The sequence below is a fragment of the Acartia tonsa genome, chromosome 3 (genome assembly GCF_053477335.1).
Source record: "Acartia tonsa isolate MP-2025a chromosome 3, ASM5347733v1, whole genome shotgun sequence".
NCBI lineage: Eukaryota > Metazoa > Arthropoda > Copepoda > Calanoida > Acartiidae > Acartia > Acartia tonsa.
Window position 1 is genome coordinate 7,889,536 of NC_137262.1, and position 12,833 is coordinate 7,902,368.

Here is a 12,833-nt window from a genome sequence, read left to right on the forward strand (position 1 = left end):
AAGTGAAGCGTCTTATAGGTCCTGGTAAGTTTTATAACTAGTTTTGAGACACCCTGACATCCTCCCAAAAGAAATCGCCTATAGAAATTCTTTTTCATTATTTAATGAAATATTTAATTTAGTTAGGTATCTATTTTATGGAATCTTCAGTGCTTTACAATTACATCATTCAATTTGGGGGGGGTAAATACCCCCCCAAAAAAATTTTTTTTAAAGAACATTTATTTTGGGGGGGGTAATTACCCCCCCCAAAATGGTTTGGGGGGGGGTAAATACCCCCCCCAAAATCGTTGGGGGTGCCTACGGCACCCCCAAGGTAGGGGTAATTTTTTTTGGGGGGGGGTATTGTTCAAAACATTTTTGGGGTGCCTACGGCACCCCCAAAATCGTTTGGGGGTGCCAAATGGCCCATTACCCCCCCCCTTGGACGCCTATGTCCTACAGATATCTTTATCCCAACTTTTGAGGGCACTAAATGATTCTAACTTTTATCAAATTATGAATATAATTGGAATTGTTGATTGCTCTTTACAGTATAAGATAGGTTTCAAGATGGTTTGATTTATCTTTCCATGGTCTAATTTGTCTATGACAGAAACATGAGCATCTTAAAAAGCCCCCCATTTTTGAAATACATGCCCATGCTTATTTATATATTTGTATTTATTTATTGTTTGCATCACTTGTCTACCCACCTTGGGTCTGCTCACAGTTAGTTGGTATTAAGTCAGAGGAGTGTCACAACATATCCTATGGCTTACGAGATATGACTTTAGGTAAATATCATATTATTTATATTATGGTAACAAACTAAATATTCAACCAAGTTCCAAAATGCCTTTTTCTTTATACTTATACTAGTGACTTCGCCCCTTGCAGCATCAATGTCATTATTATATGCATCAGGAAAAAAACACTACAGGACCAGGAGGTATATTCCCTGAAGAGTAGAATCAGATCGATTCAGTGGTTACCGAGATCTTAAGGGAGAGACAGACGGACGGACGGAAAGATGGACAGACATCATTCTACTTTGAATTATAGATTAGTTATTATAAATAGAAATTGAATCCAGAAAAGTTATATAACACAAAACTATATGATTGAGATAAGTTTCCTAACTAATTTAATGCAAGTAAACCTTTAATTTCTATTTGAAAAGAAATTTCTTGAACAAGTTTTGTTAATCTCTTACTTCTTCAATATTTTAACATACAAAGATAATTATTATATGTATAAACACATTTAATTTGTTAACTATTTATTGGTGGAATACATATGTTTCTCTATAAAAATAGATCATCAGTTCCAATTAAGATGTATAAAATAAGAGTTAAAAAGATATATGTCCATGCATTTTGAATCCTTTTTAAAGACTAAATGAACAAAGATAATTAGGCGATTTTACAAAAAAGTTCCCTGTCAAGCACGGAATCTGTTATCCCCCTTCATAATTTTAAATTATGGGTCTTTTTATTTGTTTGTTTAATACTTTGGATTAAGTGGGGAAGGGTTAATTTGGCTGGCAATTTCATTACTTCAATTGCTGATGAAATTGCCAGCCAAATTAACCCTTCCCCACTTAATCCGTGCGACTTTATTCCTGATACAGACAGTGTATTTAAGCTAAGAGAAATAAATATTCATGTTCTTTTTAATTTAGTGAAAAAAATGGAAAATAAAAAGAGCTCTGACATGTTTGGATTATCAAATTGTTTATTAAAACAAATTATAAATAGTATTGCTGTACCTCTTGTTCACATTATTAACCAATCTATTAAAACAGGTCAAATTCCTTCACAATTAAAAATTGCTAAAGTTTTGCCAATTTTTAAATATAGTAACAGCTCTAAAATGGATAAATGTAACCCTGGCAATTATCGTCCAATAAGTTTGCTACCTATTTTTTCAAAATTGTTAGAAAAAATTGTATCTGAACAACTCACAAGATATCTTGAATTTAATCAAATTATCTATGAACATCAATATGGATTTCAAGCAAAAAAATCTACACTACATCCTATGATCCACCTTTTAAATTATCTAGGACAAGCAAAAAATGAAAATTTAATTACTATAGGGGTATTCTGTGATCTTGCTAAATGTTTTGATACAATTTCGCATACAATTTTATTAAAAAAACTTAAAAAAATTGGTATACATGGATTAGAATTAGAATGGTTTAAAAACTATTTAAGTAATAGAAATCAGTTTGTTTATACAAATGGCGAAAAAAGTGATTTATTAGGAATCAGCAAGGGTGTCCCACAGGGAAGTATTTTGGGTCCAATTTTGTTTCTAGTTTATATCAATGATATTAAAAATTGTACTAGCTTAATGACACTACTCTTTGCAGATGACAGTAATTTTTTGATATCAGGAAAAGATTTGAATGAGATAATTGAAATACTCAACATTGAACTTAAAAATATCTGTGATTGGTTTCGTTGCAATGAAATGTCTCTTAATCCAACTAAAACTAAATTTATGATCTTTAATAAAAGGGAGGATTCCATAACTTGGGAACAAATTAAAATTAAATTAGATTTTAATAATGAAAATGAGAATGATACAGATAAAATTAGATATTTGGGTTATATCAACCAACAGAGTGAAATTCCTGCAATTAAATTTTTGGGTGTGTTTATTGATTCTCAACTTAACTTTAAATACCATATTGAATATTTAAGGAAAAAAATATCTAGAAGTTTGTTTTTAATCAATAGAGTTAAGCATATATTATGTGAAAAATCCTTAGTAACACTATTCCACTCTTTTATAAATAGCCATTTATTGTATTGCTTGCCAGCATGGAGCTGTGGCTTAGAATCATCTATTAAGCCTTTAGTAGTTCTACAAAAAAAAGCTATTAGAATTATACACAAATCCGCTTATAACAGCCATACGCCACCTTTGTTCAGGAAAATTAATGTTTTGCCTATTAAGGAGCTATCTATTTATACAAAACTACTATTTTTTTATGATTTTATTCGCTGGAGGCTACCAAATTCTTTTGATGGTGTATGGATTAGAAATAATCTAAGAAATCAGAGACAACTAAGAAATTCTAGTGAGTTTTATATTCCAATAGCCAAATTTAAAAAAATTGAAAGGTTTCCAGTCTTTTCATTTCAAAGACTATGGAATAATTTTTGTCATGAAAAAGATCTTTTAAATGAGAATATTCCTAAAAAAACATTTGCATTAAATCTTAAAGATGAACTTTTTAAATCTATATGTAATATTGAAGAATGTAATGAATGTACTTAAAATATATTGATTTGCCTGGATTTATTAAAAACCTTACATTATTGATTACAGAAATGATTTTAAAATTTAAGAAAAACTAGCCTTAGAATTTGTTGTAACCCTTCTTTCCTTCTCTTTTTCCCCTGTCCATTTAATTTTACCTACATTTATTTTGACATTATTATTTCTTATTTTTCTTATTATTTTAATGCCAACCTAAAAAAGGTAATGCAAACATCTCGGATACGCATATTCCTACTTTTAGGGAAGCCTAATCAGTGCCACACATAACATCTAGTGTTAGTCATGCAATTTAATTTTATAAATATTATGAAAAATTGTAAAGTACACCTGGTACTAAGCAGTAGCTTGGTGTACTATTGTATGTACTGCTTCGTAAGACGGGGCGTAATCTGTCACTGAATAAATGTTTTTTATCTTTATCTTTATCTTCAGGTCAATTTAGGTTAGGTTATATTGGGCATGAGGTATCCTTAGGTAGAGTTAGAGTACCGTAGGTAAATGCCATGCAAAGGAAAAAACATAACTTCCCCCAGCATCTATTGTTTTCAATATATTTTAAAGGGAAGGGAGTTATCAGTACTCCACAGTAACTTTGTGTGGGAAAGTATCATTGTCGATAGAAAAGTTAGTAAGACAACATATCCAAAGTAAAACTAACTTTCCTAAAATTGCAAGATCTTCAAAATAAAGAACACTTTAAGACAGATCAAACAATACAAGCAGCTTTGCAAGTAAACTAACTCTTTTTTATTTTAGATCTAGATGCAAATTGATTTCATATTGGCCAAGATGAATCTCATATCTGTGGTAAGACAAAAATCTATTTATTTCTTAGGAATGATAAATTCAACTCATGTAGATTCAAGTTTTATTGTTGTTTATTGTTAATTGTTTCTGTATAATATAACATCTTATTTATATTAGGCTCTGTTTGTGTTTCTTGTGGCTACTTCAGAAGCTGGATGGAAAAGAAATAACCAAAGAAGACAGGGCAGGTGTGGAGGCTCCCCTTGTGGAGGGGGAGGTCAACCATCCAGCAATGCAGGAGGAGGAGACCAGGGAAAATGTGCCCGACCATCAGACTGTCCATCCTGGGCTCCAGTCTGCTCCAAGTGGGGATATTGCCAGACTAGTGACAAGCCTGATGGTGATCCTAATGCTGGCAAATGTGGTTCAAGTGGTGACTGTCCTAGCTGGGCTCCAGTCTGTAGCAAGTGGGGATATTGTCAGCTGAGTGGTGGTGCCAATGAAGGTGGCGGTGGAGGTAATGGAGGTGGCAGTGGAGGATGTGGTGGTAGTGGCTGTGGAGGAGGTGGAGCAGGTTCATGGTCAAGTGGAGGTGGTGGTGGTGGTGGGGGAGGATGTGGAAGCAGAGGCTGTGGTGGTAGCCGGCAAAGTCCAAGACCCAGTGGTTCATCAGGTGGTAGCCGGCAAAGCCCAAGACCCAGTGGATCATCAGGTGGTAGTCGGCAAAGTCCAAGACCCAGTGGATCATCCGGTGGTAGCCGGCAAAGTTCAAGACCCAGTGAATCATCTGGTGGTAGCCGGCAAAGTCCAAGACCTAGTGGTTCAACTGGTGGCAGCAGACAAGGTGGATGCGGAAATGGAGGCTGTGGTGGTGGTAGACCTAACACAGGAGGTGGTAGTGGAGGCAGTAGACAAGCAGTAAATACTGGTGGAGGAAGTGGAGGAGGTGGTGCCAGTTGGGGAGGAGGTGGAGGTGCCAGTTGGGGAGGAGGTAGTGGAGGTGGAGGCTCTTCTGGTGGTGGAGGAGGTTGTGGAGGTGGAAGTTGTGGGGGAGGAAGCAGTGGAGGTGGAGGATATTCCGGAGGAGGAGGTGGTTGTAGAGGTGGACGTTGTGGGGGAGGGAGTAGTGGAGGTGGAGGATATTCTGGAGGAGGCGGGGGCTCTTCTGGTGGTGGAGTAGGTGGGTGTGGAAGTAGAGGCTGTGGGAGTGGAAGTAATGGAGGAGGAGGGGGCGCCAGTTGGGGTGGTGGTGGCGGAGGAGGTGGTGGAGGTGGTAGTGGAGGAGGAGGTGGTGGTTCAGGTAATATTGAGAATTTTATTGAAATTGGATAACCGTGAAGGGATGGTACATTGGACTATTTATTATACTTTTACTTTTAAGTTTGATACCAACCTTATCATGTTTGTTGGATGAAAAATTTTGGGTACTTTCATGTAATTTTGATAGGTTTTTTTTCTAAATTTTGAACCAATACTTTTAATCTACAGAAGTGGTAATTTTTTAATTATCAAATACCTTATTATCCCTGGATAGAACTGACTATTTTATCATTACTGTCATTTACAAAATAGATCTAATGTTTAAAATTATTTCAGGGGCATGTGCATCTGACTCCCAGTGTCCTGCCAATGCCCCTTACTGTTCCAAATTTGGATACTGCAGACCTGAGGCTGGATATGCAAATGGTGGAGATGGTCCTCCAGCTGACCCCAATGCTGGCAAGTGTGGAGACAACTCCCATTGTCCCAAGTGGGCTCCACACTGTTCCAAGTTTGGGTATTGTCAAGAGACTGCTGCCCATGGTACTAATGGAAGGGGATAAATGAATGTTAGTTATTCATTACATGATTTCGCGGATATTAAAATGAAAAATTTTAAGACGGAACCCAGTTTTGTTAGACCTGAGATCTCGAATGCCTGGGCTTATAAAACTGGTAATAATTAATCATTGTTATTTTATTATTTTTGGAAAATTGTAAAACGTTGCTATACATGATTTTTCAGTATTGCTGAGGAAATGCTCTATTCTAGAAGATTTTAATCAGTTTCGAAGCCAAACTGGAAAAGTTCATTCTTTCATTTTATGTTATCAAGACTTTAAACATTTCATCCTGCAAGATCAAATTGGCCATTAACTAGTCTTTAACTTTGAGGCAATTTTAAAGATATTTGATTTACACTTTTAATTAAATTAAATCATTAAATTTCTCATGATAAAAAAGTAATATGAATTTACTATATGTAATGTTTGGGATTAAGAGTCTGGTATATGGCTAAATTGTTCTTCTATAGACAAAATGTAAAAATTCTTGATTTCATTACAAGACGGCACTTTGCTTTTAATGGATGGCATTTATTTTTATTATCATTAATAATCTCAGATATAAAACATATAAGTACAAATACAGTTGAATTATGTCTCCTTAAATTTATTCATGCTTTGATTAAAATTTTATTATGAGAATCAATATATTATAATTATTAACAATGCAAGCTGATTTATGAAATATTTCATACATCTTAAATATAAACTTTCAATGCATTATTAGTATTAAGATATAATTATTATATATTCTATGAATATTATATATGTCTTATATTTTCAAATAGTATAATATATATTAAATAATCAATACATAGAACTTATGTTTATTTTTACTTACTACTTAAACTGTTTTTAACCTATTTTTGAAAGGTATATCAATATACTTTGACACCTGTAGAATCATACTACAGAGCTAAAAATATATATAGGCACACAAATAACATTTTTGGGGAATTTTAAAATATATTTTTTACTTTAGATTGAGAAAGTGTTTACAGATAATTAGGGTTTTTATTTTTGGGTAAAATTCTCAGATCTTATTGTGTTTTGCTTGATAAATATTTTACTTTAGTATAGAGTAAAATTAGGGATCTAGATATATTACATATATTGCACACATGCTGGTTTAGTTTCTTGCTATTCAAACTTTAACATTACAGTTCTGTCTGTCTGTCTCAATTATGCTAAGCCTAACAAAACAAGATTGAAACTTTACCAAAAAAATGTCTATTTTATTTCATTAGTGTAGGAAAAGTGGACTATGGTAATTCAAAGCTGAATGGACATTCACAACTAGGCAAATCAGACAAATGTTGTGAAATCAAACAATTAGTTGTCTGGTGGTTGTTACTTTACTTAATACATTTCTAGGCTTTTAAAATTATATTAGACACATTTCAACTTATTTTCTAGTTGCCTTGAACCTGTAATAGGCAAAAAATACAAAATTTGAGGTGCAATATCCTATGCTATCAAATTTATAAATGCTGTCAACCTTGATTACAAAAGTTTATTTTTTTTCTGTAATGAAATATATCTAGTAAATGATATCTGGAATAAATAACTGAGTGAGGGTGTAATGTAAATCCTGCTAAAATTACTACTTAAGACGGATTAGGACTAAACTTGAAGTAAGTCTCAACAATCAAGTTAAAGAATAGATTAACATAAAGAGCTATAAGTTTGTATGCTCCTAAATTGTATTGACCCTTTACAAAAACCATAATCAAAAATTGTTTTTTAAGGAAAAATAGACCCTTTTGACTTAAATTTGAGATTATATGAATGAGATGATGTTAAGGTTTGATAATCTAATGAGAAATTTTTCGTGCATAGTCCATTTAAATATGTTGAGATTTTAAAGTGGAACATTAATTCTGTAAGTAAACATTAGACCCTTTCGTCTTATCTTTGAGATTAGATGTATGAGATGATGTTAATCTGATGAGAATTTTTTTTGTGCACATTCCCTTAAATATGTTGAGATTTTTAAGTGGATGGAACATTAATTCTGTAAGGAAACATTAGACCCTTTTGACTTATCTTTAAGATTAGATGAATGAGATGATGTTAATCTGATGAGATTTTTTTTCATGAACAGTCCCTTAAATATGTTGAGATTTTAACGTGGAACATTAATTCTGTCTTTTTGGTCTGCTGTAAAGAAGGTATTTGAAGTTTCATTCAGTTATTATCTCTGTATATCTAGTTTGATAAATCTATTGTCCCAGCAAAGGTTTATAAAACAAGTTTCAAACAAAAATATAAACATTTATTTTCAGAAAGGTAAAATCAACACAGTTTGGTTTATGTGCTTTAATTAGGCCAGAATTATACAATAGCTTACTAAAAGTATGCACGACAAGTTCTTTATTGTCTCAAGAAAGTAAAGATTTAATACAACTTGTAATAGTTTTTTACATTAATTTTGCATGGTGATTCTTGTAGTTCCACGGGGCCAAATGGTGTTAATTTCACGATTTTTTGCTTTATTATTCATAGAAACCATCTCTTACTCTTACTGATTTTTCATTAGGGCTCAGAACTAATTGTAATCCAGCGGTTTGGAAGCCATAGTATAAAATGATATGCTATATTGTTTACTAAGAGTTAAATATCTGGTCTAGGGGCGTAGCCACTAGTCTTTAAATAAAAGTAACATGAACGGTGTGTCTGTCTGTACCGAAGGATCTCGCTAACAACTAAACAGAAATGGTTCTCTTTTACAGGGTGGCTTCTCATATGTCCTGGGATGGATAAAAACTAGTTTTGGGGAAGGTACTACAACCCTCCAAAATTACCCCTCAAAAACAATTTTTTATAACTTTTAAAAAAACTACAATCAAAAGTAGGAGTGTCGACTTCCCCCCCCCCCCCCTCCCCACACTCAAGGGCATGAAGAGGACTCTAGAGACGTAACCGCTAGTATTTATATATGGGAACAGCATATTAAATCTTAATGGAAAGTAATATGCTTGTGTGTGTGTGTGTGTGTGTGTGTATCTTTTTATGCATTAGAATTTATTTTCCTTCTGATTTCAATGTAAAGCAATGTATTTTAAGGGGAAAAAGGAATTTTTTCTATGTGTTTATTAGACCTATTCAAGATAAAATTTCCAAAATGCAATTTGCAAGCAGACGAAAAGGGTCTCTGCCACTCAGGGGAGGAAGTTGTCTGGATTTTACATCTATACCTATACATTTATTGATGGACTAAGTGATTTGATACTGGTTCTCATTTCTAAGGAAACTTTTTACACAAAAATATCATTTCACTATCTTAAATAGCTACCAAGTAAATCACACTTTCCAGATATTTACATTTCAACGTAATGGATAACTTAAAAGAAAAAAGAAAGGAAATGTAAGCAGGGGGGGGGTTGGTAAATGCTTTTCTTGTTTTCAAAGCAAGTAAATTAGTACAAGAAAGAAATTTTTAAATCTAAATAATGAGCCAGTCTAATGAATATGTGTGGAACTACCTGAAAAAAAAAGAAATAATATGCACACCATAACCTTGGCCAAGTTAACCCTGTGAAGTGTGCAGTGCATGCAAAAATGGTGTCCAAACAATTCCGCTCATAAAACACATAATCAAATTTACAATTGCACATTCTTCCTCTCCGCTACTTGCCTCACTCTCCATAATAACCCTCCCACTACTTTCTCCTTTATATTTCCTATTTACTTTTCGGAGTATATAATTTTTATATTCACTACATATACATAGTATGCGGAAATGATTGCACACTGAAAAAATACACATTAAATTTCGTCTATGATTTTATCTATCAAATAAGACATAAAAAAAGGTGTCAATTTTGTGTATTGAATTAACTGATATATCTTGATTTAGCTGTTACAAAGGTTTGATTAGAATCCAATTAACGATAAATTGATGAATTACACCCAAAATCAAAGTTTAAGTCCACAAAGCTTTAAAAATTAAATTTAGAAAATGTGAAATGATACTGTATCAGTGTTTACTGTTCTGTTTGGTAGACTTGTTGTTGCTTTTTTAAGACACTAGCGGCTTCGCTCCTAGCCTCTAGGGGCTTTGCCCCAAGAGGTAATAAAAAAAATTTAGGCGAAAAAAAAATGGGGGGGGATTTTTTTTGGTGGGGGGGGGGGGTGGGGGTGTCCCACCCCCCAAGAAAATAGCCTAAAACCACCACAGGACCAGAAGGTATATTCCCTGAAGAGTAGAATCCGATCGGTTTAGTGGTTACCGAGATCTTAAGGGACAGACGGACAGTCAGACAGACAGACAAACAGACATCAAGCTACTTTGTATTATAGATAATAGTTCTTGTTTTATTTCTGTCCATCCCTTGTCAATTTTATGTATTCTAAAATTCTTTATATCCCTAGCTGTAACAACCATTTCTTATGGATTTAAAATCAATTTTAACATTTTTGCGCACATGTTCATCTCTCTATAAGCATGGAGGGGGGGGGGGGGGGGGTTGGATCAAAATAATTTATCCCAGGGGGAGAATTCAGAATTAATGAATAGATTTCAGCCGTTTACACACATAAAAATACACACGCTCACACACCTACATAGATACATTACACACACACACACACACACACACACACACACACACACACACACACACAGACACATACACACACACACACACACACACACACACACACACACACACACTTGTATGATGTTTTTAAAGGAATTCCACAAAATAATTTATCATTCATATTAGGGATTTTTTTTATAATTCCGTCAAATTAAATATTATGAAACGTTGAGATTAATTAAACCAAATGTTTGCTAATTTGACTAGGTTTAAAAATCTATTTAGTTCATTTACTTCTAGCGGATTTTCCCCCAGAATTTAGAGGAAGGGGGGCACTACTATAGCCTAAAACCATCTCAGAAACTTTAAGAAGCTTTTTAAAAATGGAAAACTTTATTCAACTGTTAGGGGGGGGGGTTTGTTTCTTGTTTAAACGTCTCTCCTAAAATAGCTTAAAATCTTATCAGCATTAATGGAGGTATTACGTTTTTATTAGACAAATATAAAGCGCTGGAAAGTTTCATGTGTGACGTAACAATAATGTGTCTATTATCCACCTCATTTTTTTCGGGATTTCCTTTCCTTCTTCTCTTCTCATTCCTCCTTTTTAGACGTATTTTTATGACGTCACGCATGACACTTTTCAGCGCTTCAACATGATAATCATATCATTAATAATAATTGGTATAATCTTTATTACTTTATTAGGTCATAATAATTAATAAGATTCATAATAAGTTAATTTCTTGGCAGCTATCTCTGCTAACCTAATGGATGTAGAATATACGTGGATATTATGACAGGCGAAAAAATCAGGTTGCTATTTCCCTGTCATTTAGTAGTCATTTCGTTCATGCAGTAGGAGGGGAGGGGATTGGGTAAAGGGGGTGGAAGGGGAAATGGTTATTTAAGACGGCCTCGTGTTTCACTTCATAAGAGAACATGAAAAAATGGTGTAATATCCAAGTAACAATTAATCCTGCATTGGTAACCTTTTCTTCTTTTTCAGTCAATTATTACATACATGTTAGACTTTGGAGCTCGTAATATATCAACATTAGATCTTATATTTACATAGTAGATATAAATTTATGGTAGTAATGTTTATTGAATCTTTAGAAAAATGGAATTTGATGTGAATTTTTAAAGTTTTGTGTATAAGAATAAGTCGATATTATGTCAGCCATATCTACTTTTATAAGGTAATAAAGCAACAAGTCTTAATATGAGTAACTTCTACATATTTGATGTATATTCGACGCAATATTGAATCGATTTGGTACTCTATTTTAAGTAAGATTCACATAGATCCTTTGGAGGTTTTAGGCTATTTTATCTTCAGATTTAAGTCTTGGAAAGGTTCAAAGCTATTTTTCTAACCCTCTCTGTCCCCTCTTATGCAGAGCTAGTAAATATAAATAATGATTACTAGTCGACATAAGCAATTAAATAGTATGCTAACATAATACTTCTTAGTTCAACAGGGTTTATTAGCGAAATTGTATTATATTTAGGTTGTCAGTTAGCTGGCACAGGATGGATGTATGTAGCTGGATATCATTTCCGGCCCACAGTCATAACTCCATTTCATTTCTCAATCTTTCATGGGGACTGATATTCTCAATCAAACAGGAAAATTTCTTTGGTTTATAACGATTATAATGCGAAGTTCTTTATAATCCCTATAAAAAAGTGGATAAATTAAATTTTTTTGCCGAAGTATCCAATATGACGTAATAATATAATAGTCTATTATTCTAATATTAGTATATATTCCATTATTATAGGCAGTACAAAAAGCTTCTTATAATGCATTTTCATGTCTCACATTTTATCGAAATGTTTTTGAATGGGTTTATTTGTTAAATATATTAACGTCTATAACCGACATAGCCAGTCATTACCTCTAGACAGGGCTCGGCAGTCGCCTGTAAGCCTCGTGGAAAATTGACATTTCCTTACATCCATGATAAGAGCTTGGAAGGGGGGAGTAGGGAATTTATGTGATATGATGACAATATTTCTTATGGTTTAATGCTTTTCTGATGTAAGTACACACCACACCGGAGCTCACCAGAGCTACACCGGAGAACATCAGAGCTCACCAGAGCCACACCGGAAATCTCTTGCAGAAGTGAAACCTCCCTCGCAAAGTGTTTCAACAAACAATGAAAAAAATCTGGTAAGATATTCATAACTACTGGATTGATTGACTTCTCCAGATGTTGGGATGGTTTATGGCTATTTTATCTGTAAATCTAAGTCGCTGTACTTGTTTTCTCCTATTTAACTGCCCTTCCTATCCTATATACTGTTGGCTTCGCCATTAGTTATAGGAAGAAATAGACTTCATCACTCATTAAATCAAGTAATAATAAGTCCGCCGGATTAGATTCCACTTAACGACTGGTAAAATTAGGCTTTCTGGTGCATTCAGACTGCTACTTGC

The 12,833-nt window shown here is 33.7% G+C and overlaps 1 protein-coding gene across 1 annotated transcript; it reads left to right on the forward strand.

The window, feature by feature from the left end:
• Positions 1-666: 666 nt before the first annotated feature.
• Positions 667-5,848, forward strand: LOC145313212 (uncharacterized). Its single transcript, XM_080152504.1, has 4 exons — positions 667-776; positions 4,030-4,080; positions 4,198-5,320; positions 5,617-5,848. Exons 2-4 carry the CDS (start codon positions 4,036-4,038, stop codon positions 5,841-5,843), a joined length of 1,395 nt encoding a protein of 464 aa, XP_080008630.1. The 5' UTR covers positions 667-776; positions 4,030-4,035; the 3' UTR covers positions 5,844-5,848.
• Positions 5,849-12,833: the final 6,985 nt, after the last annotated feature.